Source organism: Anser cygnoides, chromosome 3 (genome assembly GCF_040182565.1).
Source record: "Anser cygnoides isolate HZ-2024a breed goose chromosome 3, Taihu_goose_T2T_genome, whole genome shotgun sequence".
In the NCBI taxonomy this organism is placed as follows: domain Eukaryota; kingdom Metazoa; phylum Chordata; class Aves; order Anseriformes; family Anatidae; genus Anser; species Anser cygnoides.
In genome coordinates, this window is record NC_089875.1 from 25,892,864 (window position 1) to 25,920,608 (window position 27,745).

The following is a 27,745-nucleotide window of genomic DNA, read 5'->3' on the forward strand; positions in this document are numbered from 1 at the left end:
ACTGGAGGTAAAGTCTCAAGTCCCTTATGTAAAACCCTACTCTGTGTCAATGCAGTTGTTAGTCACTGCAAAGCCATGAGCAATTATATGGAGGGCTGCAGAGGAGAGATGTGTTACCTTGAGCTATGCTTAGGTGACAAAACTGAAGCCCAATAGCTAAACGCCATCCTGTGTATGTCACAGAGCACTTCCGCCTCAAAACCAAAATGAGGTTCTGGCTGTGTTTGTTAAAGCTGTCACCATCCCAAACCTGTTTCTTTTAGGCTGTATCCATGCCAAGAGAGGCTCTGTATTCAGCACTAAGACACTAATGAGAGTTATAGCACCGTCTCTTTGGACGGATGCTCATGATTATCACATTCCCTTATCATGCACCATCACATCAGAAGAGAAAGGCATGACAGCAGACAGTTACACACCACAGGAAGACCTTATTGCTATTAAATCAGTCACGTATGAATAGCAGCAATTTTAAAGGCAGATCAACAAATTAAATTTTAGTTAAAAGAAAAAAGAAAATACTCCAGGCAGTTTATAATCTGCAGAACCCTACACAGCAACATGACTACAAGGTTTCTGTCTACCATTAGTCAGGTAAAACTGCCAAACTCGTAAACGAAAGGCTCTGGATGTTCCACACAGCGCTGTCCACATCGCCCTCTGTCAGAGGCTGCCATCCCTGCAGCAGACAGCAGAGAGAGCAGTGCGATTCCACGCACCGGACTGGGATGCCAGCCTCGGGCTCTGTGTACCAGCAGATGCAGAGATCACAAGGAAACCTACCGGCGTAGTGGTAATTTGCCAAAGGATGACACTTCAATCTCACTGGCTTCCTCAACAGCAGCTTCTCAAGAGTAACCTAAATGAATAAGTAGAAGGAAAAAAAAAAAAAAAAAAAACAGAATTAGCACATGCAGTCAGTTGCTACATACAACTGCATTCAGGAGACTACTTGGTAGGATATTAAATAAAATTATCTTTTTTTTTTTGTCACACAAAACTCACACCAAATTACCCCAAGGTCCATTAACACTGTGGCTCACATAAGAGCACCCAGTGCACACCTGTCCAGCCTTCATTAGCACAAATGTGGCTATTACTTAGCAACTTCCAGCAATTCCCTCCCTCCTGATTGCCACAGACAAATATGATCATAGTGTTTAATTTGATATTATTAATTAATATTAATATTTAATAGTTGATTTGGTAGCATTGTTTTAGAACACCTGTTTAAGTCACCATCTGTCAGGAATGACAACAAGTAGAGTTAATTCTCCTTTGGATCAGGGAGAAAGATGATTTGTGGATTCCTGATTTTTTTTCCCCCCAGATGATGCATATTCCCATACAGCAAATGTCAAATCCTGACAATACGACTCAGACACCTGTCTCAGAGCCCCCCAGATACAGCTAATGGAGCCTGACGAAAGTGGGATGCAAGTTAAAGGACACCATGCTAGACTATCTTGTGAGATTCATTCCAGCCCCGTGTTCTGTTGCATTTTATTTTAAATTGGCTCTCTAGGAACTGGGGCAGGACCTTGTCTTTCCTTAACGCTGGGCAAAAGGGATGTTTTGCCTTAGCTAGTAATGTTTCCATCACAAAGCTAACGCAAACATTTGAAATGCATTATTTATATGAGAACTGCATGCAATTACCTCACAGTACCAAACAAATAAGTAGATGTGATTGCTGCCTAAAAAATAAATAAATAAATAAATAAATTTTATAAGGGCTAGAAGAAGACTAAGCTCTCTGTGACCACAAAGCCTGTGAAATATCAGGTCTGGAGAAAGCACTGGGAGACAAAGCCCCAAGGCTATAAACTAAGCAATCTTATCTATCTGAAATATACAGTAAGCCTTCAAAGAGTGACTGCTTTGAAATTTAAATTTATTAAAGAATGAAAGGGAAAAGTCATTCCCCAAAAATGTTACAGGATGCTTAAAGCATCACTGCTAATCAATCAGAAATCTCTTTTTTATATAACCATATCTAAATCCATTTAATAAAGCACGCTAATTTATCTGCAAAGAGGATCATCTCTCCCGTTTCAGCTTATCTTACCATAATATCTCCGTTTGCCTCAAAGAGGGAGTGCAAAGCATATTCCGAGTTAGTTCCTCCACCAGGTAACACACTGGAACAACTCATATTTAAGAGGTCTTCCACTGTTAGAAACAAGTCAACATTTTACTGCTAATACTGTACCTGTCAGTTAAACAACCCGAGCCAACGATTCTGTAACTACAGACAATGTAGTTGAGGGCAGCAGCTTTCACATTTTCCCTCCCCAGGGTAATTATTCTCCTGGTTTTAGGATCACTCACTGAGGAGGGGACGTGACAGGATTTTCAGAGCACGTCCCTGGGATGTGATGGAGTATTATAAAGCCAGAGGCAGAGACCTGGCTGTGAGCAGTGGCTTGCACAGATACATATGGTCAGTGATGCTGCTGCACCAAGAAAGCTCCAGTCAGGGCAGAGGAACAGAAATGGACCACACTTGAGCAGGAACAAACTCTGTTCAGGGCTGTAGTAATCAATAAAACCATCAAATTTCATCTCTGTTATGGTCCCAGGATAGGCCTAGGAACCAAGAGCTGCCTCTCACCTGTGATCTCTGCCCTTACCCCAGGCAGTGCAGTGCACAAAAATCTCTTCCTGGCAATAACCTTTCCCTGTTGGCTGCCAGAGAACACTTCAGCCACATTAAAGGCCCGGAATGTTGCTCTGAATCTGTAACATGCAGTTCTGGTCTTCTGCCCTGAGTTCTCAGTAATTAACACTCTCTTGAATCTTTTGTACAGTATACAAATGAGAAATTGATGGGAATTTCTTCAGCAGACACAGGGTGATGTATGGGTGTTTAGAACAGCAAGTCATCATACCCCTTTGTTGGAAGACTTTGTTCTCCAGTTCTGGCCATGGTTTCCAAACCAAAGTAGCCTTGTGCACATCTTTGTCCATTAGCAACCTGTCCTGCAGCTCAGGAATATCAGCCTGGAACCTGGACCCGATATTGATTCGTCTATAAGAACAAACAAACAAACAAGTATTTGACTATGCAGCATGCAGAAAAAACGGAAGTCATATTAGTGTTCATTTTGTTCCCAACAAAACTTTTATTACACTGGAGCGGCAGGAAATTGTGTCAGACTGCTTTACGCAATGCTTTACTCTCAGTGGGATAAGTATTTTGAATACTAGAGAGAACTGACCTCTTGGGGGGAAACCAGAATTTCCATACACAATTTAAACTATATTGAGACACCATACCTTACAGATAAAGAAAACCCAAGCTAGCTTATATACGTGCTGAGTAGCAAAGAGGCTAGATGCAGGAAATGCTAGCTTTCTGTTCCATACAGAATGGCACTCTGGCAGAAAGCAGAGACATTACTGCTTCGGGAGGGGGGTAACGTTGTTTGCGGACTGCCCTGGGGAACCTACCAGATAACACCTCTCTCCAAAGCTCCACAGAGAGTACCTACATATATATATATGTATATGTGTATATGTGTGTATATATATATATATCTATAATAGCAAAAGTACTGGAGCAGTGTATGTTCTCCTTGTGACCCTTTCTCCAGCCACCATTAACCGTTTTCCACCTTCAGTGGCTCCCACCAAGCCTCTCCTAGCATTTCAGAACCACGACACCCACATCTCCCACAGGCACTTTGCTCCAGGAGTCCTCAGCCATCACGCCGAGTACCCTTAAATGCATCCAGACCAACATGCTTCAGGCAGCCGAACGCTACCTGCCCAGTTCAAAATATTTCAGGGCACGCACTCTAGGCTAGGGCTGGTCTATCAAAGCAGTGACAAAAGCAATACTGTTTTTCTTACGGTTCAACAGTCTGTTCTCCGGGCCCAGGCGTCACTGGAATGACACTTCCATCAATACTATCTGAAACAGAGATTGGAGTGCCGGTGTTTAGAACATATTTTGGTAACAACAGTATCCCTGCTGATGCTCCACCTCCCAGGCTATATTGCCACCTTCCTATTAACATCCTGCAGGAATCGGTGAGACGTCAGGGTACATCTGGGAGAGCTAGTAGCACTTGGGATGTGTTTGGCTCAAAACTGCCTAGTTCCTGCATAATCAGGTGTATTTCTCATGTAAAAGAGTAGTCAGGCACAATACACAGGGTTAAGTAATAGCTGAGGGGCTAAAACAAGTTCACTTTAAAGCACATACCATCAACAATGACTAAAAGTTCTCTATACTCTGCTGGTCTGGAGGAGAACATTAGTCAGGATGGTAAAACAGCTGAATACAAAGAACACACAATGCTTTAGGTTCCTTAAAGCAATTCTTAATTTGGCTTTTGGAGCTGTAGCTCTGCGATACCTCCCTGCCACCTTTGACTGTACCCATCAATGCTGCATCTTCTATGTACCTTCATTCATATCTACAGCATCTTCTGGCTTGTTTGCCACACAGTCTTTCCCCCTTTCAGAAAAGCTTTTGCTTTAACTCTTCCTCGCTCTCTCCCCTACCTGACCTACTATTTTGTCCTATTCGACTCAAAACCGTAACCTCTGCAAGTCAAGTGCTGCTACTTCAACTGTTCTGAAAACATCCTTTCACTGAAGCACTGAGAACATCTTTTGTGAGATGAAATGATTTTGTAAATAATTCTGCATCAAAATGCAACCCCATCCCTCCCCAACCCTCCACTCAGGAATTTCCATTTTGCTTCGGTTTTTGAGGAAACTAACAACTAGATTTTAATGAAGTTATGAGAAGATGAAAGATTTGTGCACAGACTACTTTCCTGAAGGTGGAGATGGCCAGTCCCGATTTCTAATTTCTATTTCCCAATTTTCTCCAAAAAAGAGCAAGCAGACAGAAAGGAAAACATAAGATAAATCTGTGAGTCTACTCATGCCTACCCCAAAGCATGACAGGCCATGGCATTTACCCCTGCTGCCTCCAACAAAAAGCCACCCAGCATGTTTTTTCATCATTTGAGGAGCACTGGAGTGGTACTGCAGCACAGAAAGGAAAACAGGGAACCAAAACCACATCAGCACTGGTTACAAGAGTTTGTCACATGCTTGTCTCCCAAGCCAGAGTGGTTCTGATGAGAGGACAGATAGGTTACCAACCTCCAAGAGAGGAGTGGGAAAAGTGACAGGAGCTTCACTTTCTTTGGATTGCAGGATACAGGTGGTGGCCTGCTAAGTAAGATTTCAACTTGCTCCTTGCATTTTCATGCTAATAACCTGCTCAGTTTACAAAGCTAAGAAGGAGTTGAAAGAAGGGCAATGGGAGCTCTAAGGCATTGCTATGATAGCACAGGCAACTTACATCACAAAATCTGGAGTGACTCAGGGTAGAGTTACCACCTCCTTTCTACTGGGAGGCTTCTTCCATTCTATTATGGAAAGGTTACCCTTTCTCAATATTTAGACATAAAGACTACCTAAATCGTTAAAGGGAACAAATGTCATGCCCATGTTTCTACCACCATGATCAGGTATGATTAGCCACCTTTGCTTGTGAAGCACCAAAGAAAAACAAAACCCCAAGGCTCAAACTAAATCTCTTCCCTCACCTCAGACAGCCTTGCTGTATGGAGGGGCACAGCAGCCCTTCCTGGAGGCAGCCCACGGTGAAAGAGCACGGCCTTTCTCACTGGTTAGGCCCCTCTGTTCACTTTATGCTTTTAACACCACCTCTCCCAAATCCAATGCAAAAACACTGAGGAAGATGGACTTGTCCTGTGACGTAACACAACCAGCCACACGCGTGCTCACACGTAAAATCCTCAGCGTGGTACCACCAGGAAAGAGCTCGGCGGTGTCTGCTACACGCTGCCCCCCTGTAGATATAACACTTACTGGACCGACACAGGAGCACCCGTGGAGTAGGCGTGAGCGGAGTAAGCGGCAGCTGAGCGTGCGAGGTGCTGTGAGATGACGTGATGACGCTGCTGAAGAGCCCGGACCCTTGCCGAACGGGACTAAGCATCGGTGGCGGAGTGTAGGGGGGGAGCTCATGCGGCCGGTCCAGCAGATGATCTCCGAGGACGCGGGGAGAGCGAAGCTGACTCTGGTACAGCATGGCACCGGAGTGGGACATGCTGAAGTTGAAGGAAGGAGGAGGTATGAAGAGAGGTTCGGGTCTATGCCGATACTTCTTCTTGTCCTGCAATGGTTTTAAGTTTTCTTCCAATTTTGAAGCACTTTGATGAGGTTTTTTGCTGATTTCCTGAAGGAAAACATACAGAACTGTAATATTTAGCCATGCTTACATGTGGTTTGCATTGAACACAGTTCCCTACAGCCTAGGGCACAGAATACAGCCACAGAAATGCTGTTACCAGCAGGCAGTTATTCAGGTACTGGTCAGTACAGTATCTGGTCCTACCCAGAAACCACAGAGGAGAGAGGAGAGCCAGGAAGAATTACCCTCACCTCCCACAGGGATCCCTCTGGGTCAAGGCAGGGCTGAGCTGGAGGCACAGACCTAGAGAGGCTGCAACCAGCTTTTGAAGGTGCAAAGAGCAATCCTTTCAGGCCACGAGTCTCCCACACCCTTCAGCTCCACCTGAACACCCTGGGCACTTCAATTTGCACTGAATACACAAAGGCTATTGCAAGTTGCTTCACTATCCAGCCACGGCTTATTAGGAAGTTTATACAAGATGTTTTCCAATGCATTTATTTTGTTTGACTAAGAAGGACGTATGAGCTCAGTGAAATTACTGCAGCACTCAGCAGCAGGAAAGGAAGAAAAATGTAATAAATTCAAATTCTTCGCCTCTTATCACTACATTCCCATCAGCTTGAGTACAGTCCAGCTGCAACAAATCCTAAATTTAACTCTCTCCTCTTGGAGGAAAAAAAGGGTAGTAGATAACCATTTGGGAAATTCAGGCATTCAAACACTCCTCAAATCTGACGGTTAAAAATCATTTAACACTAAATCCCTAGAAATCACAGAAAGCAGAAAATACAAAAGTTGTGCAAACCTAGGATCTGGATATCCTGAGGGTGGGTAAGAAATAGGTTTTCAGATTATGCTTTAAAAATGTACAGAAGCTGGTAGATGAACACAGTCGTAAATGCGCTGCTTTAAGGTGTACAGATTGGAGACCTAAGGATTAACTTTGAAAACGGAAGAAAATTTTTGACAGACAAAACAGGGTTACTCCAGAATGTCTGCATCATCTATAAGTACTATTACTATGTAAAAGAATTACTACCATCTATGTTTATACAATATATATCTTTACACCATGGGTGGTTCCTGAGAATCACATTCACCCAATAAAAATCATGTTAAAGAAGCATTAGCACTGTCACCCTTTATCCCTTACATTAATGTGTTCCAGCTTGTGGAAATGTTTTTGATTACAGAGGTCCTGTCCTCTCTGTTAGATCATGGCTGTATCCTCTCCAACAGCTGTTGATGGTTTTGCTCTCCAAAAAAAGTTAAGTTTCAGAAAATTTTTCATTTAGTAGAAGGAAAAAGTGCAGCTCTACAGAGAATTTTATAGATAACGAGCATTCAGAACAGCAAGAGGGTGAAGGTTACCTATAATCACAGACATAGCCCGTCACGATGGTGAACATTTAGTGTTCACAGAGGTGAAAGTGAAAAGACTCTAAACTTAACAAAAAAACAACAAACTAGCAACACCCCACCCCAACAATTCCCCCCCCCAAAATGTAAGTCCAGATCTATGTCTTTGATTAAAGGCTTGTTTTGTTCTGCTCTTTAAATGTGAAAAAGCTGGCATTCTTCTCACTAGTGTAAAATCAACTAACCAGCCAAGATGACATCTCAAACAGTTAAGTACACCTTAGCCTCACTACACCAACACTACTTTCAAAAAAGACCACACTGAATATTAAAGGAGATCTTGGTGCCCGTGGATTTTCAGTGCAGAATCACCTCGACACTTCTCTGAAGCTCCAGAAACTGATGTCCATTATTCAAGAACTTATGCTTCCACCTGGGCCCCGCTGCCCCAGCTCGACAAATCCACTCTGGGTAGACCCTGATGGACCTCACTTGACTGCTGGGTTCACCACACCCAGCAGCCTGTAGTCTTGCTGAAAACTTACTTCCTTCTGCTGATTGACTTCTACTGATTCTGTGAATTTGTGAGCAATTTTCTGGACAGCTCAAAGCACAGTGCAAATGCAACATGGTTTCAGTTCTTTGGTTAAAGAAGAAAATTAGAGTCTTCAGTGGCACAATCCCTTTACAGACGAAAAGGGAACTGCAGATCTTCTGGTGTTTGAATGTTTCCAGTGCTGCTACTTATATAAAAGACGGGATCTAGGATCTAAATTCAGGAAACTGAATTTAATTTGCTTGGGCAATAACAAAGACTACCAACCTTAATTTTGAGTGAATGAACATACATTTAGCCAAACTCTGGCAGATTTAATCACAGTCACTTTATAAACGTTGCAGAAATACACAAGCCCAAGCCACCTACTCTGATGTCTCTAGAGAAGATCTCCCACTCAGAGCTCATGGATTCAGAAAAGGCTGTCCCTTTCCTCTCCAGAAACTAGAAATAGAAAAGAGAAACTGCACTGGCAAGTTACAAGCTAAGTACTGTGAGATGCTGGTTTCCACAGTAGAGTGGAAGTTTATGTGTAAAATCTCCATCTGATAGGAAGAGAGTAAAGATTTTCTGTGTATTTAAATTAGCGTGCATGTCTGAGTGAAGGGTGAGGGGAGGGTGATAAATATACAAATATACAAAGAGCCACCCACGATGGTGTATGCTGTCCCCTCATTTAGCCGTCTGACTGGTGAGAAAATAAAAATCACTGGAGTATTTCTCCACATTATTATACAGATAATATTATATATAAGTAGAGTACTTATACTCCCTAGTAATCCCTTATCATGGCACAGTCTGCGAGCATGGATTCAAAAGAACGAGCAGCATCTATTCCTGCACTGGAATGTGAACAAAATGATACTGCTTGCTCCAGGACTCTTCAGGAAAACAATAAAGAGCGTTCTCACATCTCATTCAAGGGCTCATCAGTTCCTCGTGCGACTTGACAATTTCAGTTTTATGAGCGAAATGAAAGCACTAAGCACAGCTATTTTTCCTATGTCAGAATTCCCAATGATTAACCCTTAGATCTGATGCATGCAGAACGAAAGGGAAAAATGACTTCATTTTAAAACTCTGAGTCAGCAAGCTTCATATTGGCTTAGAGCACGCACTAAGTACTGCACAGTGCCTTCCTATCTACAGCTGAAATGAGAAGCACATATATCTGACTCAAAAAACAGGAAGAAATAAAACTGCTGAATTTAAGCAATAACATAAAAACAAAGCAGCCTGAAAAGGAAAAAACAAAAACAGTAAAAAGATACTAAATCCCTTTGTTCTAGTGGGATAAAAAGAATATCACATTCCAATTTCAAATGGCTTATTTTCAGCTGAAGTCTTGATTCCCCAGTAAAGAGAAAATCAGTATTTTCAAAGGACCGAGGAAGAAATGATACGATGCCACGGCCTCTCTTTGTTTTTTAGGCATCATTAGGATTCCAGAAAATACTCTAAAACACGGGCATTTTAGAACACAGCAGCACTACAAGCAAAGGGATTTAACAAGCACAGCACAGTTAGTGGCAAGAAATGCAGCACTCACAGAGGACGAGCAGGGGTTGGCCACTTTTGGACTGCACGGTGGAGAGTAAGTCATCTTCACGAGAACGGGCATCTCATCATCTGACACAGAGTTGGCAGGCTTGTCTTTGACTGTGGCAGTGCTGGCAGAGGGCTGCGTGCTGGGCTCAGGTGACAGAAGCTTTACAGGGACAGACACTGGCATGATGATGGGCGCGAGGCTATCCACCTCTTTAGGCAGCGGCTGCTGTGGTGGTTTCTCTCCTTCATCCTGTACAGACAATTAGAGGCTTTCAGCCCGAGTGAGGGAGGGCTGCTTCTGGATCGATAACTACGCAACGTATGCACCGTGGCTGAAAAGAAGTGGCCAGGGTTACGAAACACACAATAGCCTTGCTTCTTGGACTCTGTGTTTGCCTTGAACGAAGTTGGCAGATTACTTGCAACTCCTATACAGGATTTAGCCTCGGTGATAAACAACCACATTAAGCATCTTTACAGGATCACTTGCAGAATGGGCAATAAACATGTGCCCCCTTTTTTTTCAGATCTCTATAAAGGCAGAATTCCCCATCACCCACCTAAAAACAAAAAGATACAGATGGTGTAACTGTGGTAGCTCTTTGCCTTCCCGTAGTTCTCCCCATCAAGAGAGAATTTTTAAAATACCAGGACGCTGAAGAACTGATTGACAGGCAAGTTATTTTTGTTCAGAACAATTTAAACCCACATTTTTCATTTGGTATTTGTTGATACCTATAGAACTAAAACACTCGGGAAGAAAGCTGTCAAAGATTCAACAATCCTGCTCCTTCAATTAAAGCCTGGGAATGCTTCCAATAAACATCCCTTAGTCATCTAAGTAGTCCAAATGAAAATAAGGAAGACTTGATGTTCCTGATATTTCTAATATAATAAACAAACACAAGGGGAAAAATTCAGAAGCTTGTGCCATGACTTCGTAGTGTGTGTTTGTAATGTGCAGAGACACAGAGAGGCACAGACGTTGTTCTGTCTTCCACCACTCTCTCACTTTTAAGCGAGACTTCTGGCCTGTAAATTAGCAGAATTATGTGTATTTCTACTTACACAGGGTGTGACATAAAACAGCGCCAAGGAGAACAGGTTTTCACAGCAAAGCAAAGCGTGGCAAAGCAAGCAAACATCGACATCGAAAGAAGAGTCAAATACTGAAGTAAAATGAACTGCTACCTGTTTGAAGTTAGGAGATGCTCGTACTCCTCCATGAGATCTCATGTGACCATTCAGAGCAGGCAAACTCTTAAACTCCTTCAAGCATATTGAACACGTTAGCTTGTTCTTCACATCAGCTCTCTCAGGAAGTGTTTCTCTGTTCTGGCCACTATTGTTTGTTTTTTGTTTGTTTGGGTTTTTGTTTTTTAGCATGGAACAGAAGAAGAGACATCAGGTTGGCATGTTCCTTTCATTGCAGAGGACGCTTTTTTGTCAAGGAAGTCAATAAAATTTTACAGCTAAACGTTTATGAAGCCACAACTAAGCACAGGGTGAGTACTGTGGAATACACAGGTGATAACCTAGGTCAGCTGTTCCCAAGATGGGGAGAAGGAAACTTTCAAGCAGGAACTCCCTCTAACACGCTTTTTATAAGGTGACCTTTGATATGGAAAAGTCTGAGAAGCCAGGAGATCTATTGTGACAGATCTTCACTTCCCCTCTGTGACAGCACTCAGCGAGTACTTGGATGTAACGCCCCTACTTAGGGCAGACAACAGTGCTGGGGGACACCTCAGCCCTGCAGAGGCGAAACCTTAAGAAAAACAGAAGGTCCCTGCTGCTGAAGATACAAATATAAATACATCATCGCCCTTCTCTTACAAATGCAACACCGAGTGCAGACTGCTCCCCTGCCTGGTTCTTTTTTTTGTTTTGTTTTGTTTTTGGGGAAAGACAAAGCACTTGATTTTATTGCTAGAAGGGTGTGGAGTGTAAAATCACACAAGCTTATATCCACAAAGCTAAAAAAAGATGTTTCTAGAAGAGTAACATCTATGACCTACCCAGAGTGCATTCTCTTCCCTTTAAGATGCAGCACTGCTTTGTATTTCTCATATTTAAAACCACTGACACAAAAAATTAATACCTTTGTTCTGGCGACAGCGGCTGCAGTCTGCCGTCTGACAATTGCACCTGCTATCGAAAGGAGGAGAGGGAAAACGAGGAGAAAAAAGCAAAAAAGAATTTTTCAGGAAATAGTAACACATAAATGACCATCCTCACAGCTTTATGCGTGCATTTTGCACATGATTTTACTAATACTACAGGCCTCTGAACTGCGAGCCTTACATGTATCCAGCAAATCAATGCCCCTGTGAGCATGGCTAGCACAAGTTTTCTTGCACTCACCTGCTGTTCAAAGCCTTCCCTCTGACCCAGCAGTATTACTTTTAGAAACAAGGAGCTATGTCTTTGTGTACATTCAGGCCCTGAGGTGTTGAAAAAGGAGCAGGAGCACCTTGCTGTAACCGGGTTCCTCCTCCCCTGAACCCGACCCCAAGCTCCCCGAGCCCTCTCAGGAGGGAGCCAGCAGCCCCGCAGCAGTGGTTTCATGCTGCTGCCAGCCTGGCCTGTAGCCAAGCCAGCGATGCAGACAGGAAAGTCTGTTACCACAGCTCCCCAAATCATCCAAGCAATGCCGACTGCTCACATCCTAACTTCCCGGCTCTCCCGCAGCTGTTTCATTTCCATACCTGGCTGCTCTTCTACAGAACAAGTTTGGCTGAGCAGGGATGTGAAATGTCACCTACCTGAGGCCACCCGGCGCTGGGCGAGTCCTGCTGAGAGCTTTTGTTGTTCAGATGAGCTCCCGAGGGTGGCAAAAGAGTTCGATGAGGGACAGCGTTACCCACAGAGTTGATCTCCGGCCGCCCGGGATCCTCCGCTGTCTCTGGCGGCGTGAGGCCGACGTGGGAGTTCAGAGAGGGAGCTCTGCTCTCACTCGGGTATTGCTTCTGCTGGTCGTGCTGCTGCTGCAGCAAACCCTGCGGGTACAAGTGCCTGTACTGCTCGTGGGGGTCCTGGTAGCAATACTGAGGCACCGCTCCCAACTGGATGAGCTGCACAGGATGACTCGGGTCCTGAGGGTACTGGTGGGGTTCGTGCATAGTCTTTGGATCGGGTTCCCGGTGATACGGAGGAAGCTGCAGTTGCATCTGTTGCTGCTGTTGCTGTAGCTGCTGCATGACGGGTTGCGTTTGGTAATACTGAGCTATTTGCATCGGGCACTGCCTCTGCTGCTGCTGCCGAGTTGGCTGTGGCTGCTGCTGCTGGATCTCCTGTATCGAGAGCCGCTGATGCCCTTGCTGCGGCTGAGCGTAGTATTGAGCCTGCTGCAAGTGCTGCATCTGTTGCGGTAGGAGCTGCTGGGACTGCACTTGCTGGACGTGCGTCTGCCCTTGCTGAAAGGCGGAATGCATCTGCATCTGCGATAAATGCTGCTGGTAGTCGTAGTACAACTGTTGGTGCTGCATGACTTGCATTTGCTGCTTTTGCTGTGTGCTTGCAAAATTCTGGTGCGTTTGCTGTGGCACTGGTTGATATCTTTGTACACTGGAAGTTACAGGCTGTTGCTCAACCGCTGGCTTCTGGGACAGCAGCTGCCTGAGCGCGCTGTCACCAGAATTATCTACCATCGTAGACTCAGTGTGCAAAACCTGAGCCATGTTGTTGACTTGAATTCTCAGATTTTGGTTAGCAAATACTTGCGTAAAGGAGTCCAATTTATGCAGGACCCCACTGGTAATTTTTTGCGACCGATTTTCGCTGGGTTGCGAGTAAGAATATTGGTATCCGTCGTGAGACTCCCCCTGCCCGAGGGGGCTCCACATTGCGCTTTGATTACTCAAATTGTTCCTCGCTGGGACGTGGTTTCCTGAGCCAGAATGCGTCCATGTTTGTCTAGGTGTATCCATTGACCCAAGACTTTTTGAACCTACAGGCAAAGCTATACTGTCTCTTGAATCTTGGGGAAACTGGGGGGAGAGAGGGGACGCCTGGGGAGCATCCATAACAGATGTCCCGTAACTATGGTTTAGCGATGGAAGGGAGTTCATTTGGTGCTGTTGGTAGTACAAGTTCTCGTTGCTGTTGGCAGCATGGTTAGTTTTATACAATTGCTGGTCCCCCATTTTTGGTCACTTCTGTTCCAAACTTACAGGCACGCGAACCATTGAAATCTCTATGAACCCTGAGATAGCTGAGTGAGGGAGGGGAGGGGAGGGGAGGGGAAGAGAAGCTAGGATTACTTATAATTCAGCATGTCCGTGTGCATCACAAGGACTGCGATTTCCTCCAGTCTGTCAGTAATTCCGATCGCAGACTCAACGTTGCTTCACATCTTCAAAAAATGGACCACAGCGCAAATCTTATACAGACAGGTAATAGGTTCAATGCGCCAGGCACCTGTGGGGTAAGAGAAAGGCAGGGTAAGTGCTGGCCTTCCACATAAACTGTTCTCGTTATTGCCTCAAAGCAAACTGTAAAATCTCCTGGTTCAAAATACATAATCATATGCAAAATTGTAGCAGCTGGGCTATTCCAGAGCAGTTAAATTACTTCATCTCATCCCATTATCCTGCTTCTTCTCTAGTTCTCTGATAAAATCAGTCTGCCAGACCCATAAAGGCCCATTCTTCCAAACCAAGAGTTATTTCTTCCTGAAGTATATGAACGTTCAAGCCATAGCTGGCCACATATTGCTCTCTTGTGACTAGCTTTAGCCAGACAGTTAACTATCGAGCCAAATCACCTTTTCGAGCAATTACAGCTTTCTTGTCAGAAGCAACACATCCATTTTCTAACATAAAATAGCAGATGCCTCCACAAAGGCCTGAAAAGACAGGTAAAAGAAAACCAGGGCTTTGAACAAAGCTGACAGTACTCAGATTAAAAGGACATACGAAAAAAAATTAATTGCTATCCAGGATTTGCACAGAGCCTTCCACAGCTTCTCACAACTTTCAGGGTACCTACAGGAAGCATCCACCACTGGTATGAAAATTAAGCATCACTGAAGAGTAAGATGCAAGACTAATGCCCATTGCTGTGACAAAACAAACAAATAAAACCCCTAAAACAAATAAACAAAACAAAACAAAACAAACACCCCAAAATCACAAGCACAGTTACCCAAATGCAGCTGTGCTTGCAGCTTTCTTTGCTCACCTGTTTGGAATCTGATCAATGCTAAGAGCAAAGAAGTCCTTGGAAATCTGTTATGGTCGCTCACCTTACACCAGAAGTGCTGACTTCCAGCCTCTCCTCTCCTCTCTTACCGTTCTTCAGTTTGCATTATTTTAACAGACTAATTCATGTTAAATGCAACCATTTATCTTTCTCACCACAACAACTGCAATTCAGAGCAATACTTCACTGATGCCTGTACTGTTTTCAGCGAATAGCACAACAACAAAAATACAGTCACATTGCAAGGCTGCTTCTCTATCCCACAACACGAAGCGATCCCTGTGTCTACAATCATCCACATGCAGGGAGGCACAATGTGCCTGCACACACGAGTATGTTTCAACACAAACCGTGATTCTGAACTTGAACAAGAACACAACAATATTAGCCCACAACTTCAACCCTGCCCTTTCACATCTGCCTTTCTACACGTAACGCTTTCCATCAAAGGCTCCTTTGTACCGATGTCCTTACCTTTTTTAACTTATGAGAATCCTTGATGTGGATGAATAAACGTGAAGCCACAGATAAAGACAATTTTAACCATTGCCAGATGCATATTAACGAGTCCTGTGCTAGCAACAGCAAATAAGAGTAATATATAGCTGCGGGCACAAAACCCCTTTTCCGTTGTAGCATAATGTATGACAGAAAACCATAGCTCCCAACGAAGAAGGCTTTCAGTGCATACAGACAGTTTTTGTGTACACCATCTGCAACCATTAGTATGTAACTTTTTCACGTGACTAATAATGGCAGAGAATAATTGCAAGCTTATTTCCCCTTCCAGAAATATGCATCGCTTCGTATTTGCTCTGCACACGCTCCCTTCCAGATTTTTATAGATGTACAATTAAAAAAGATAGGAGTCAACAATGAACGGTCAGCCTGCCAACAAGATTTTTTTTTAGCCACAACCCAACTTCAAAGACTTCCTATTAAAAGTTATGAAGAGAAACTAAACAAAGCCTGCACAAAGCATTCAAAGGGCATAAAAATAAACACTGTGTGGTATTTCACACTGAACGGCCATCAACTTTTAGAGGAAGAGGGGATCCTACAAAGGAATATGCATCTCCTCTCATGCCTGCCAAGTTCCGAAAGCTCAGCTGGGACTCTGACCATCTTTCTCTGAGAACAGGGCACGAGTGGACCTGTCTATATACCTTTTGCATAGGACGTATGTCCTGTGTTCGCTTATTGATGGTATTACAGTTTACACTGAGTTCTTTCAGTCTCAGCCATTCTTTTTATAGTTCATGTGAAGTGACAAGCATTAGTCAAAGGACAAGACCTAGCAGTGACACAAACCAACGAAGGAGAGTAAAGATCTTCAGGAGACAATTAAAGACCACAAGAGCTTCAGGGCTCAGGCAGTAGGAGCACTTACTCCTAAACAGCAAATAACACGATTTAGCTAGAAAAACGACCCAAGCAGCCAGGCAGGCCCCTGAACCTCTACCACAGGCAGGAGCACCACGCTGGCAGATGCCACCACTTGCGCCAGCAGCCACGGCAGCTTTGTGGGCAGCTGTCTGAAAGCACACCAAACTCCGCTTACGGCACTTTTTCACCTGGGGGTTTACCTCTCCCGGCTCTCCACGTACTGGTCAAGGCGTTCATGTTTGAGGCACAATCAGTAATAAACCAGATCCTGAGATATCAGGATTGTTTTTAGTACCTGAACAGGCTTAAATTCAAGAGCACGATGCTATATGCTGAGAATCTGCAATCAACTTTAACAAAATGCCAACAGAATACATTGTTTGCTGGATTAAAAGTTAATAAGGAGTATTCCGATGCTGTACAAAACGTAATTAAGGCTGTAGGAGCACAAAAGTTAGTCTCTAGCCAAGTGAGAAGCCATTGGCAGCATACTGAATGATTTCTATTTCTTCCAGTGACAGGAAGAAAGGGCTTTTTTCTCCTTTTTGTTAAGCACTCACTTCTAAACACCTCTAATTGCCATTTATCACAACAACAGCTTACTACTAAATGGTTAAATCAAACAACTCAGCTCCTGAAAGCAGCAGGAGTTTTAAAGCAAGAACGGTTCTGCAGTTGTGTGTTCCTTTTCTTTCCAACAGTCACTTATGCTACTTAACCTATTACATTTCTGACATTGCAGATATATCCCAATTACGCAATCATTACGAAGAAACATGAAAACAAATGCAAAAGGACAGAAACATTTCTGCAGACTGCCTAGAAAGAGAAATACCCTGTTTAATATTATGGATGGAATCTGGACTCAAACTAATGGAAGCTCAATTGATTTCAGCAGAGACGAGGTTTCACTCCAACTCTTTTCTCATCATTTCAGTGTGGTCCCTGTAAGCTGCACAGGCGGAAAGCCACAGACATGCTAAGCTTGCCGAAATGCCTTTACACATGCCAACTGTCTCCCTCTTCAAAACACAGGCAACTCTAAGGCAATACAAGTAATAGTTGCTCCTGGAAGCGCGCCATAATTTAATTCTGGTATACAGAAAATGGAAGAATATTCTGATGTTATCAGTCTTCAATAAAGATGATCCGATTTTACATCCTTCATAAATTATATCACTGGAGAGACAGAAAATCTTAGAGAAAAAGGCAGGCAGCAAAAAGGGACGATAATTATAACATGAAAAAAAAAAGCTCTATCACACAACACAGAACCTGAAATCTGCAGAAAATTTCAACTCTAGTACACAACATATCAAGTCACAGTCACATTTTTCAACTCCCTGAACCCAGCACGAATTTCAGAGCTAGACATCCACACCAAATAAGTCAGTGCTCGCAAGTTGTGCTGGGCGTGGGCTGCAAAAACAGGACCAAATGCCAGCCGACTCCAGTTTCAGAACAAAGTTAATGGAGAGGGATAACAAAAGACTGTAGGCAAGCACACACTGAAGGAAGCAGACTCATTAATAGGCTGTCAAATCATTATGGCACTAATCTAAGCCATCTCAGTGTGCTGCATGGCTGCAAATCAAAATGGAATCGGATCCTATAGTTTCAACTGATTTCAAAATTTTCAGCAATGACTTTACTGAAAAAAATCTACATGTTTTTATAGATGAACTACCAGTTAGTCCAAAAAAGGAAGACTAGATAAGAAGGCAGAAGTAAACAAACACACGCACACACAAACAAAAAACCACAACCAAACAACCAAAAAACAACAACAAACCAACAATTCTTCCACACTCAACCGGCTTCTGCAGGACAGAGCACTTGCAGCTACTCACAAGCAATAGCATTAGCAGATGCTAATTTGCACAGTGCTGCCAGGGATCGTAACACATCAGCTGAAGTAAGTTTACCATTTTCAGCAATCTAAACAGTTTTGTTTTGCTTTGTTGGGTGGTTGTTTGTTCTGTTTTTTGTTTGATTGGGTTTTGGTTTGTTTTGTTTGTTTGTTTTGAAGATTATTTAATTCAAGGCATGCCTGCTTAGAGAAATGCATCACTACTTTTTGTTCTTCCAACACCAGAGACATGTTTTAATGACACCTTATTGCCCTTTAGTCAGACGGGCTGAGAGAGGGCTTTCTCACGTGCCTGTCTTTTTGCTCTTAGAACATAAGCTTCATTTTTACCATGCATAAGTCAAAATCCAAAACCAGAATTTCTCTGTTCCCTTCCTTCCTTTCTTTCATTTTTTTTCCTACCACTCAGCTTCATTAGAAACAAAACAGGATTTATCTTACTCAATTTTAGCTTTTTTACCGGAATGTTTTTACTGGCTTGCTTTGTAACTCAGAACTGTGAGATGATCTTCTGTGCTGTTCCTAAATCCAGCCAGCCATCATTCGCATCATCTATCTCTCTCTCCCCAATTTCCTTTAGGACAGAGACAAGTACAAAGCAGATCCTTCCCTGATACACACTCTCTTTTGCCAACACAGACAGCACCAGGAGCCCCCAACACCTGAGATAACTATAATCCATCCTTTAAGTAAATGATAGCACAGACAGGCATGATTCTTAGCTGGGCACTGCTGACAAAAAACCACCACTGAGAACCCACCAAAGAGAGCATCTTTAAAACCCAGGAGAGATCTATGTGAGATGGGACACAGCTGCGTTTCTCAAAGCCAGCTTCCAGGAACAGAGCTGGCTCTATCCCCATGTCTTCAGAAGCCTTAACTCAGCTGGGTGGCTGAGAATCACAGCAATGGGAGAGGAAGAGCGGTATGTTTCCGAGACCCCTGTGCTCTTGCAGGCTGCTGAGACACGAGGTTTGCTTCCGTAACTCTTCATTTAGCTACAGTTCAAGCCCCAGCTCCATTTTTTTGGCACAGGAAATAAGCAAGTAAGAAAAGAGGCACAGAACTAAAACAACAAATACTTTCTAATGCCAGGCAAGGTAGTTGGGAGAATTAGCAGAGAGAAAAGGAGATAGGGAGGTGGGAAGATAGTAACTCAAAGATCTACCTTTTTTCCTATAGAACTTCTGAAGATGCGTCGGATGTAACAATAAAGAGAGGCAAAGACTGGAAATAAGGGTGAAAAGATGCAGGATTTTGGTTAGAACAAGCAGCAAAACAGCAATGTGGATTTCAAGGGCCACCAACAATTTATATAGCTATCTCAAGGACAAATACTTCATGCTGAAAACCTTTTTATCCAAGTCCTGGATAAAACTATTTGTATGTTTTGTACTGCACTTCAATTCTATCTTTGAATGGTAGAGGTCTCAAATCCATGCCCCATATCTGCATACAAACCCAAAAGATGGAGTTGTTAAGCAAAAACACCACCACAAAAGCACTCTCACAAAGGAGAGCATACAGGAATAAAATAATTGCAAAAGCAAAAAGAAGATGGAAAGGAACCAAAATATTTAGTATTTTTACTGGTTTTATAGAAAGTATATCAGGAAAGCTAAACACTCAAAATGGAAGAGGAAAAACAGATTAGCTGCTTTTTACTATTAACACTGGTAATTCTTCAACAGTTGCACAAATCCTTCAAAAATTATCATTCCCTTTGCAGCTGAGCTCCTTCTGCAGTGCAGTTGGAAAGGCTGGTGAGTCTCATGTGGCTGCACATTTGAGCTGTTCCCATTTCCACTCTTAAGAGAAACGAGAATGTCCTAATTCACTTTAATAAAGAACACATTGGACTTGGGGGAGGGGAAAGCAACAATGGCACTGGGAGGGGAACCGAGCAATTTCTCCACTTCAATAAAGTTTAAAAATAAAAAACAACGAAAAAACAACAGCAAAAACAACAGTTGATCATCTCAGGAAAGTCTCTAGAATAAAGGGGGAGGAGAGAGGAAGACAAACAAGCAGAAACATTTTCCTCTTCTTTTGATCTAAGTTACAAGTAGAAAATGCTTTCTGAGGCACTGGTAATTTAATGAAAACTTTTTTTCCTAAAACTAACAGAACTCGTGTTATTCAAGAAGAGGAGGCTACTTCCTAAATAAAGCCATTAACTCAATTTAGTTTAAGGGAGATAAAGTTCCAAGAGTCCCATAGAAATGAGGAAGGCTGCTTCAGCACCCCGATCATCTTTGTTGTCAGTTAAGCAACGTTACGGTTTCGAGGTACTTTGAAGGTTCTGCAGAACTGTGACTGAAGCAAGCATAGCATTATTTCATAAAAATGGCAAACATTAAATGATGTGCAAATATAAAATGATAAAATAAAAATAAAATATAAAACCTTGACTGAGGCCAGAAGGGCATTTGAATTGCATATCCCAAGACTAAGTAACTAAAAAGCTTACAGAAGACAGGATTTATTAAAGGGGCTGATCACCTCTGATAAAAACACAATGTTTTTTAATATTCACCAATACATCATTGTATATTTGATCAAAGCTGAAGCTGTCTATGAAACTTTATTTGAAACGCCTTCAGCCAATCCAGGTTTACTGACTGCTGATGTGTAAGAAATTGTATCACCTTCTGCTGAACCCTACATCAAGGGCAGTTCTTCCACGTTCTTCCTCGAAGATGAACATGTCCTATGATCCAAATTGCCCTCGATTTCATTTTTCAGTTTACTTGTATTACTTAATTGAGCAATTTGTTTTTCCTCAGCCAGACCCTAGTTCTGCAGACCTGACAAGACCCCAGCATGAAGATCACAGGGAGAGATAGGTTAGGCTTTGACCACTGCCAGACACGGGTACATTACAATCTCTAGTCACTACTGCTGATTTCATGAATTTGTTGATTGAATTGAGGGGGGGGGGGAATATTTATGCCCTTCCACTCAAACATCAATCCATCAGCTCTCGTTCCAGCCTCAGCAGTTGGCAAACAATATTTTAGTATGAGGTGAGCACCCTTATAATGCACTTTGCCAATTTCTTCCTGACCTCTACAGTGTTTATGTTCCGAAGCCTGTAAGGTGATTGCCTTTTTCTGTGACTGTAAATGCTGTGAAGCAGTCAGAGAACATATGCTGGGATTTGCAAAAACAGGCAAGAAGGAAACATCCTGAGACAGATAAACAATTAGGAAAAAAAAAAAAACAGGCAGGAGTAGCATGTGGGAAATAGCATATGGCTAAGCTTTCAATAGGGAGGGAACAGCTATTTTGATCCAGTGTCTCCCCCAAAGGAAATCAAATTTTCATTGTTTGGGCAGGACCCTCTGAAAAGTACCTCTAAAATACATCATGTTGGTACCTAGCAATGGGGCCAGATAAAATTGAGCAGCTATGCTGAACTGAGCACCACAGATTCACTTCTTTTAATTAAGGTCATGTCGACTTTGCTTGTACCAGACAATAAAGCCAAGTTAGGCCTTTAAGAAAGATGTAAAAGCATGGGGATCTCCTGTGCCATACATACTGAGGTACATAAAACAGTGTTTCACAGGAAAAAGCCAACACACAATTAGCCATGTTTAAGAAGTCCGTCAATAAAGCTACAGAAACTCAGAACTGTGAATTTTGGGAAATGGTCAAAAAGCACCAAGCCTCATTAAACAAGCAAGCCTAACAGAAAGTGGACTTGTGATGTTGCAACATTACCTGATTTTTGATTATCTGTGAGACTGCTGTATCTTGCTGTGCCGTCTTCTCCATAACATTTCATGCTGCTTTCATTCTGTGATTTCAAAGTGATGTATCTAAACATAAAACAAAAGAATGGAAATTCATTTTTTTCCTGCATGGTTAACTTATATCACCAACTCACCCCAAACCATCAGCAGACCTGCAAGAACAAGCATCCTATTGTTAACACAACCAAATATTAACTTCTATTCAATAAAGTATCTTCATGCTACTCTGTTCTTCAATTCATTACTGCAGAAGACATCTATCAGCATGGTAATTCCCTTAAAAAAAAAAAAAAAGCAAAGTACCTATTTTTCCATATTGATAGCAAGGGATTGCTTTGTTGTCAAATCTCTGGGATTAATACATTCATGGTCCTTCAAACTACAGACTGAAATAAGAGAAAATTCATCTTTTCTTCTTTACTCAGCTTGGCATCTACTGCAAAAATGAGGAACGGGTTACGTTGACTCAATAAATAAAACAAGATGTTGTGTCTCTACTGCAGAGACCATAAAGACTTCACAGCATCTTATGGTTCTTTGACAGAACCCGAGGGCAGGCTGGATGCTCTCATGGAGAGGAGACCTCGCTGGCAAGTGTGACACAAACAAGAGAAGGTACAGCATTCAGGAAGGGAGGGATTAATGAAAGTCAAAGGTGTAGGAGATACAATCAGGTTGTCACCCAGTTCAGACGAGCTATCTAGACGAGGCATCTTCAATTATTTAAACGAAAGCAACATATTTGTTTTGTGGGTGCTGCCGCCAACACGGCTTTTAGGGAAGGCCCTGAATGAGGCCAGCCTGGAAGCCAAACGTGCGATTTCACCGCACACTGATGTCAACGGGAAACTTTCCATTTGCATCAGGCCCTGGTAGGAGGTTTTGGAAAGTCACTCAAGTCGTAAGAGGTAACCATATGAACGACGGCCCGCAGGAGAAGGGCACAGGTGACCCCATGAGCTCAACCAGCATTTTCCTCCTCTCGCCCACTGGCTGCTTGTCACCTTTGCGTGAGATATGCCTGCTGAAGGCGCTCTCTGAATATCTCTGGTGACGGGTCCCAGGCTCTGCAACACGACCGCACACAGCAAGAAGCAAAACCCCCAGAAGCAACAGGTCCTTCTCTCATCCCCCACAGCAGGGGAAACCCACCCAAATGGCTCCCTCACCCAGCCCGGCACCAGCCTCAGTGTCCCACCGCACGCTCCCCAAAAGTCAAAGGAAACGGGGGGTTCGTGGCACAATCCCAACACATCTGACCAAAATACGCACTGCAGGAGATAACAGAGCTCCTCGTGAAGCCTCACCAGCCCCCAGGGTGTTTCTTTTACAGAACCCCTCAGCTGACGGTAAATGCTGAGAGACTCGCACAGGGGCACATGGATTTTCTTGGAGACAAGCGAGTTCTCACACACAAAGTTACTGAGTCACAGTACCTGCAATTTGTGCGTGCCCATACCTCATTATGAATGTGAGCTGAAAGGCTACGTATGTCCCGGAAAGCACACCATCCGTTACCTGCTTGCATCCTATCTGCTGACGGCTTTTCTCAGGGAAGCCCACCTTTTGAGTGTAACATCTTTAATAAATTTGCTTGTATGTTGAAATAAAACTTTTTATAAAGCTGCATCTACTTTAAGTTTTATCCAACTTCTTTTTTTATACTGGTCTTCAACACCTGTAGATGCACGGTGAATCTCAGAGAGGACTGACTACTATCGCCTGTGTTTGGAACAGGAAATATTCGGAAGTGTATGGAAAACCCAAGGTTAACTTTAGCGGAGACAAAAGGGAAAGCATTATTTTTTTTTTTTCAGTTCAACACAGCTGTTTAGAACTTGCCAAGATCTTTTTAAACATCATTAAAAAATAACTGCTTTATCATAAGCAGTGACCACAGTCACAGTACACACTTCGGCTTGCTTTTTAGTTTATCCATCTGCTCTGGAACAACGAGCGCTTGTACTGAACCTAAAAATGCCAAAGCATTCTGCAGACAGACCATCCCTGGCAGCTTCCTACAGAGACCAGCCCTACGGACAGTGGGAAAAGCAACAACAGGAATGCCCAAGAAAACCCTTTCCTTTCCTTTTTTTTTTTTCTTCTGGCTTCTTTTCCCACTACACCCCCTTTTTGCTCATTTGTGTTCATTATGTTCATTTATGCCGCTGAGTCACTCACATTCATCAGCAGAGCTACAAGAATACCCACACGCAGTTGTATTTAAATTAGCAGGCACGTGCAAAGCTCTTCTGCATAACGCCACAGGTAAAGAACAAAACTTTGGACGTTTCAGAGCCAGAAATAGTGAACTAATGACTGATAAATATTAAAAATAGTCCCAATATTAATTAATGCAGGACCAAACCAAACAAATTCACAAATAACGTTTTAATTCCTTGACAATAGCTTTCATTAAATTTTCATCATCTCGTTTTTGAAGTTCTGATTAAAAAGCAGTACAAATTAGTATTCCTTCACCATATTCTTCAGTTTTGTTCCTGTCCCAGCCCCTAGACTCCAGCTATAACCTAAGCACAGTAAGAAGAAGAGAAGCAAAGGCTTCAGCAACATTTACAAATGAAGAGCTAAGTCAGAGATCAGCTATCCCATACACACAATATAAATTCTCATTCTTCTCTCTTCATTAGGATTGATGACACTGCTGGAAAATAAGGAGCTCTTAATACCTTTTATGGGAATGTAAAGCACCAACGAATTAGCACAGAGAGAATGCAACTAAATCAATTTTTCATCTCAAGATAGTAATGAAGGCAATTTCTTGAACCTGACTACGCTTATAACATATTGATCAGCAAAGCTCCGCACTGAAATTTCAACTAGGTATTTTCCAGGGATAAAATGGAAGATGGCAGTAAACTGTAGACAAAACACCAAAGGACAGGGAGCTGACAGGGAGCTACCCGCACTTAGACCAGCCATGTTAAACCCCAGAAACCCAAAGCTTCCTCCCACCTGCAAGTTACTGAGAAACATCACAGAAGACAACTAACAAGGGCTAAATCAGTGGGTGCTAAATCCCTCACACAACAGATTTCAGGAGAAGGAAAAAGACACGCAGGTTACCTAGAAGGGATCACACAAACGCCAGCTAACTCCTTGCAGCAGTGCCCAGTGGTGGCAACTCAGGGCAGCCATTTTTGCTGCAAACCTCCACTCCCCAAGTCAAGAGCCTTCAGAGAGATCTTCCAGTCTGCTGCGACTACATGGCGCTCCAAGTCTTCGGTTCCCTCCTGAACTTCTGCTGCTGCTTTGAGGCTCAACAGAAGGTTAGGACAAGACGAAGCTCCATCCAGAAGACACAACGCAGTCCCACCATGATGAGCGGTGGCACCAAGGCAACGCCAGGCAAATACGCTGCACTCTACTCATCTTTGTCCGGCACAGGCCACGTGCTTCCAAAAGTAACGCTACAGCTGCAATTGCATGTCGGAATTTAGACATTAAAAGAACAAGACAGATCAAAGATGAGGGTACACATACCCTCTACCAAAGTAAAATGAGTCTAACAACATTGGACACACAATAATATTTACTTGAACAAGATGGACTGTTATATCATTTGACATCAGGAACTTAACTGATGTGCAATTAGGAACTCAGACTCCCCACATACCATCAGAGCATCCAAAGTGTAACCCTACGAGAACACAAGTTATTTGTGATTCTCTTCTCCACCTGCCCAGTGGCAGTCGAACTAACCATACACAGATACCAGCTGATAACCTTCCCACAAGTTGAACAAACCTCTTCTAACCCAACGAGATATAAGAGTTTTCTCCACTGAGTTTGCCATTATTTCTGTTACAAGGGTGACCAAGAACATCCTTTTATCTGAATTGGTCCATCGCAATTAAACAGTATTTAAATTATTTTTTGGAAAGGAAATTAAGCCACCTTAAGGTAAGAAATGTAAGAACAACAACTGAGTACATAACTGTAACAACTAATACCAACAAAGACAACACTATCAAGTGGCAAAACCAGCAACAAAATGTTGAAAGTAGCAGAACTATTGTCATCGATTGTGTACCATTAAATTGGCTCACTTAACTACTGCAGGAGTGCACAGTCTCTATTCCAGTCTTCCTGGCATTCAGCTTTCTAACTGCACCTTATTTCCTAGAAAAGCCCTCTAGAAATTCAAATTCTCTTCTGAGGACAGGATTCTTCATGCACGCAATTTTTTTTTTTTGACATGCTCATTTCTACAACTTCTAAATGCTCCAACAATATTGCATTACATTTATTTCCACAGCAAATCTCTTAGACAAATGGCACATCTTACAGATGAGATGCTATAGTACAGATAGTTATGAATTCCAAAACCAAGTAGTTTTTTACATGTAGGATCCAGCACTTCAGATAACAGATACTGCACAACGACGCTAGATTATATATCAAGCAGTTTTGATTTGAGCTTGAGGCATCGAGTTAGATGCTTCCCTGTCACACAGAACAAACAGGTGACCAAGTTGAAACCTGGGAAGAGACCACCACAGATGTAGCTGATGACTGCCCAGGAGATGCCCACTTTCAATGACCACATCACATGGCTGCTCTGTGGCACTGGCCCAGTTCCCTTGGGCAGGGTTCAGCTCATCCTGTCCAGGAGAAAATATTCTTTACTACCATTTCTTGCATCTGTTATTACATAACTTCAAACAACTGCTGCAAATGAACTGGAGATCCAACACAGCTTTCTTCTACATATGTTTAATCTGTCTTCTTAGCAAGTCCATCATATGCACCAAGCTAGGCAGGAATGTTGTAAGGAAAAAAACAATGCAGTTTATAGATTCCTCAAAAGCGCATTTCTGTGAAACAAGTCTAAAATGACATTATAAAAGCGTATTTTCATTCTGGTGTTTAATCTTGAGAGTGTCTTAATATCTTCTAACCTATGTGGTGTCAATTAAAAAGAATATTCCATTACGAGGTGTTGTCTAAAAGTTATAATGGTTCTTCAGTCTGTAACACGGCCTCAACACAGACCAGTCAAGGTGAACAAAATAAAATTATACCAGTAATAGGCTGTCATCTGCTGGGGGAAGGAGCGCTGGCACAATGCTCACGAGTTTGACAGGCATTTGCTGACAGCAGAATCTCAGATCCTGACACTCCTGTTTCCATCCCCTCCTTGAAAGCGTGTTTCAATAGGCAGAGGACTGCCTGCCAATTTCTACAGCTCCTGCGCTCGGCTGCTTCCTTCCTTTCCCTCCATTCCCCCGTCCTTTCTGCAAAAGTGATCTTGCGTCCAAGGTCCATGTTCTTCCTCCTCTCTCAGAGCAGGCTTCACTACTCTGGCACACAGCCAGGCTGCCCTCCTCAGCCTCACCTCAGCTCTCTTCTGTCCAGCTTCCCTCTGGTCCGCAAAGCACACCTCCTCCTGCATGCCCATTTCTTCTCTCCACAGGCCAAAAACCCACAAAAGCTCAGAAAGGTTGTGAAGGAATCCAAGTGCCATCATCATATTGGTAAGGTAAAGACCATGAAAAATACCTAGTACCAAAATCCAAACTACCTAGTACAAAAATACCTAGTACTCTCATGCTTGTTTCACCCAAGGCTCCTTCATCTCCTAGAAAGGACGGTGGACACTCGCCCTCCATACCTTTCTTCTTGACATTCAGGATTTTTGCAGGTCTCCTAGTCAGACATGTTCCAGACTGAGGTCTCCTACTAGGTTTTGTGACTCCATACTTTAGATTTTCCTTCCTTACAATGTTTGTGGAGTGGGGGAGGTAAGAGGCAAGGTGAGGAGGTACCAGAACCGCACACAGTATTTAAGACAGGTGAACATCACACATTTACACAGAGGCACATTTACACTTTCTGTTTTGTTTTCTATTCCTCCA

The 27,745-nt window shown here is 42.9% G+C and overlaps 1 protein-coding gene across 6 annotated transcripts in view; it reads right to left on the reverse strand.

The window, feature by feature from the left end:
* The window catches only part of TRERF1 (transcriptional regulating factor 1), a 99,808-nt gene that overhangs the window by 9,126 nt on the left and 62,937 nt on the right, over positions 1–27,745 (reverse strand). For 3 of the 6 annotated variants that reach the window (XM_066993758.1, XM_066993759.1, XM_048057514.2), the window contains 10 exons: positions 21,835–21,932; positions 12,416–14,069; positions 11,752–11,801; positions 10,842–10,992; positions 9,652–9,900; positions 5,860–6,229; positions 3,856–3,916; positions 2,892–3,031; positions 2,069–2,172; positions 784–859 (listed from right to left, as the gene is read on the reverse strand). In XM_066993758.1, coding sequence (XP_066849859.1) covers positions 784–859; positions 2,069–2,172; positions 2,892–3,031; positions 3,856–3,916; positions 5,860–6,229; positions 9,652–9,900; positions 10,842–10,992; positions 11,752–11,801; positions 12,416–13,795 — 2,581 coding nt within the window. In that variant the 5' untranslated portion in view covers positions 13,796–14,069; positions 21,835–21,932. The remainder of the gene's footprint in view (positions 1–783; positions 860–2,068; positions 2,173–2,891; positions 3,032–3,855; positions 3,917–5,859; positions 6,230–9,651; positions 9,901–10,841; positions 10,993–11,751; positions 11,802–12,415; positions 14,070–21,834; positions 21,933–27,745) is intronic. The other 3 variants (XM_066993760.1, XM_066993762.1, XM_066993761.1) reach the window with 3 other exon arrangements.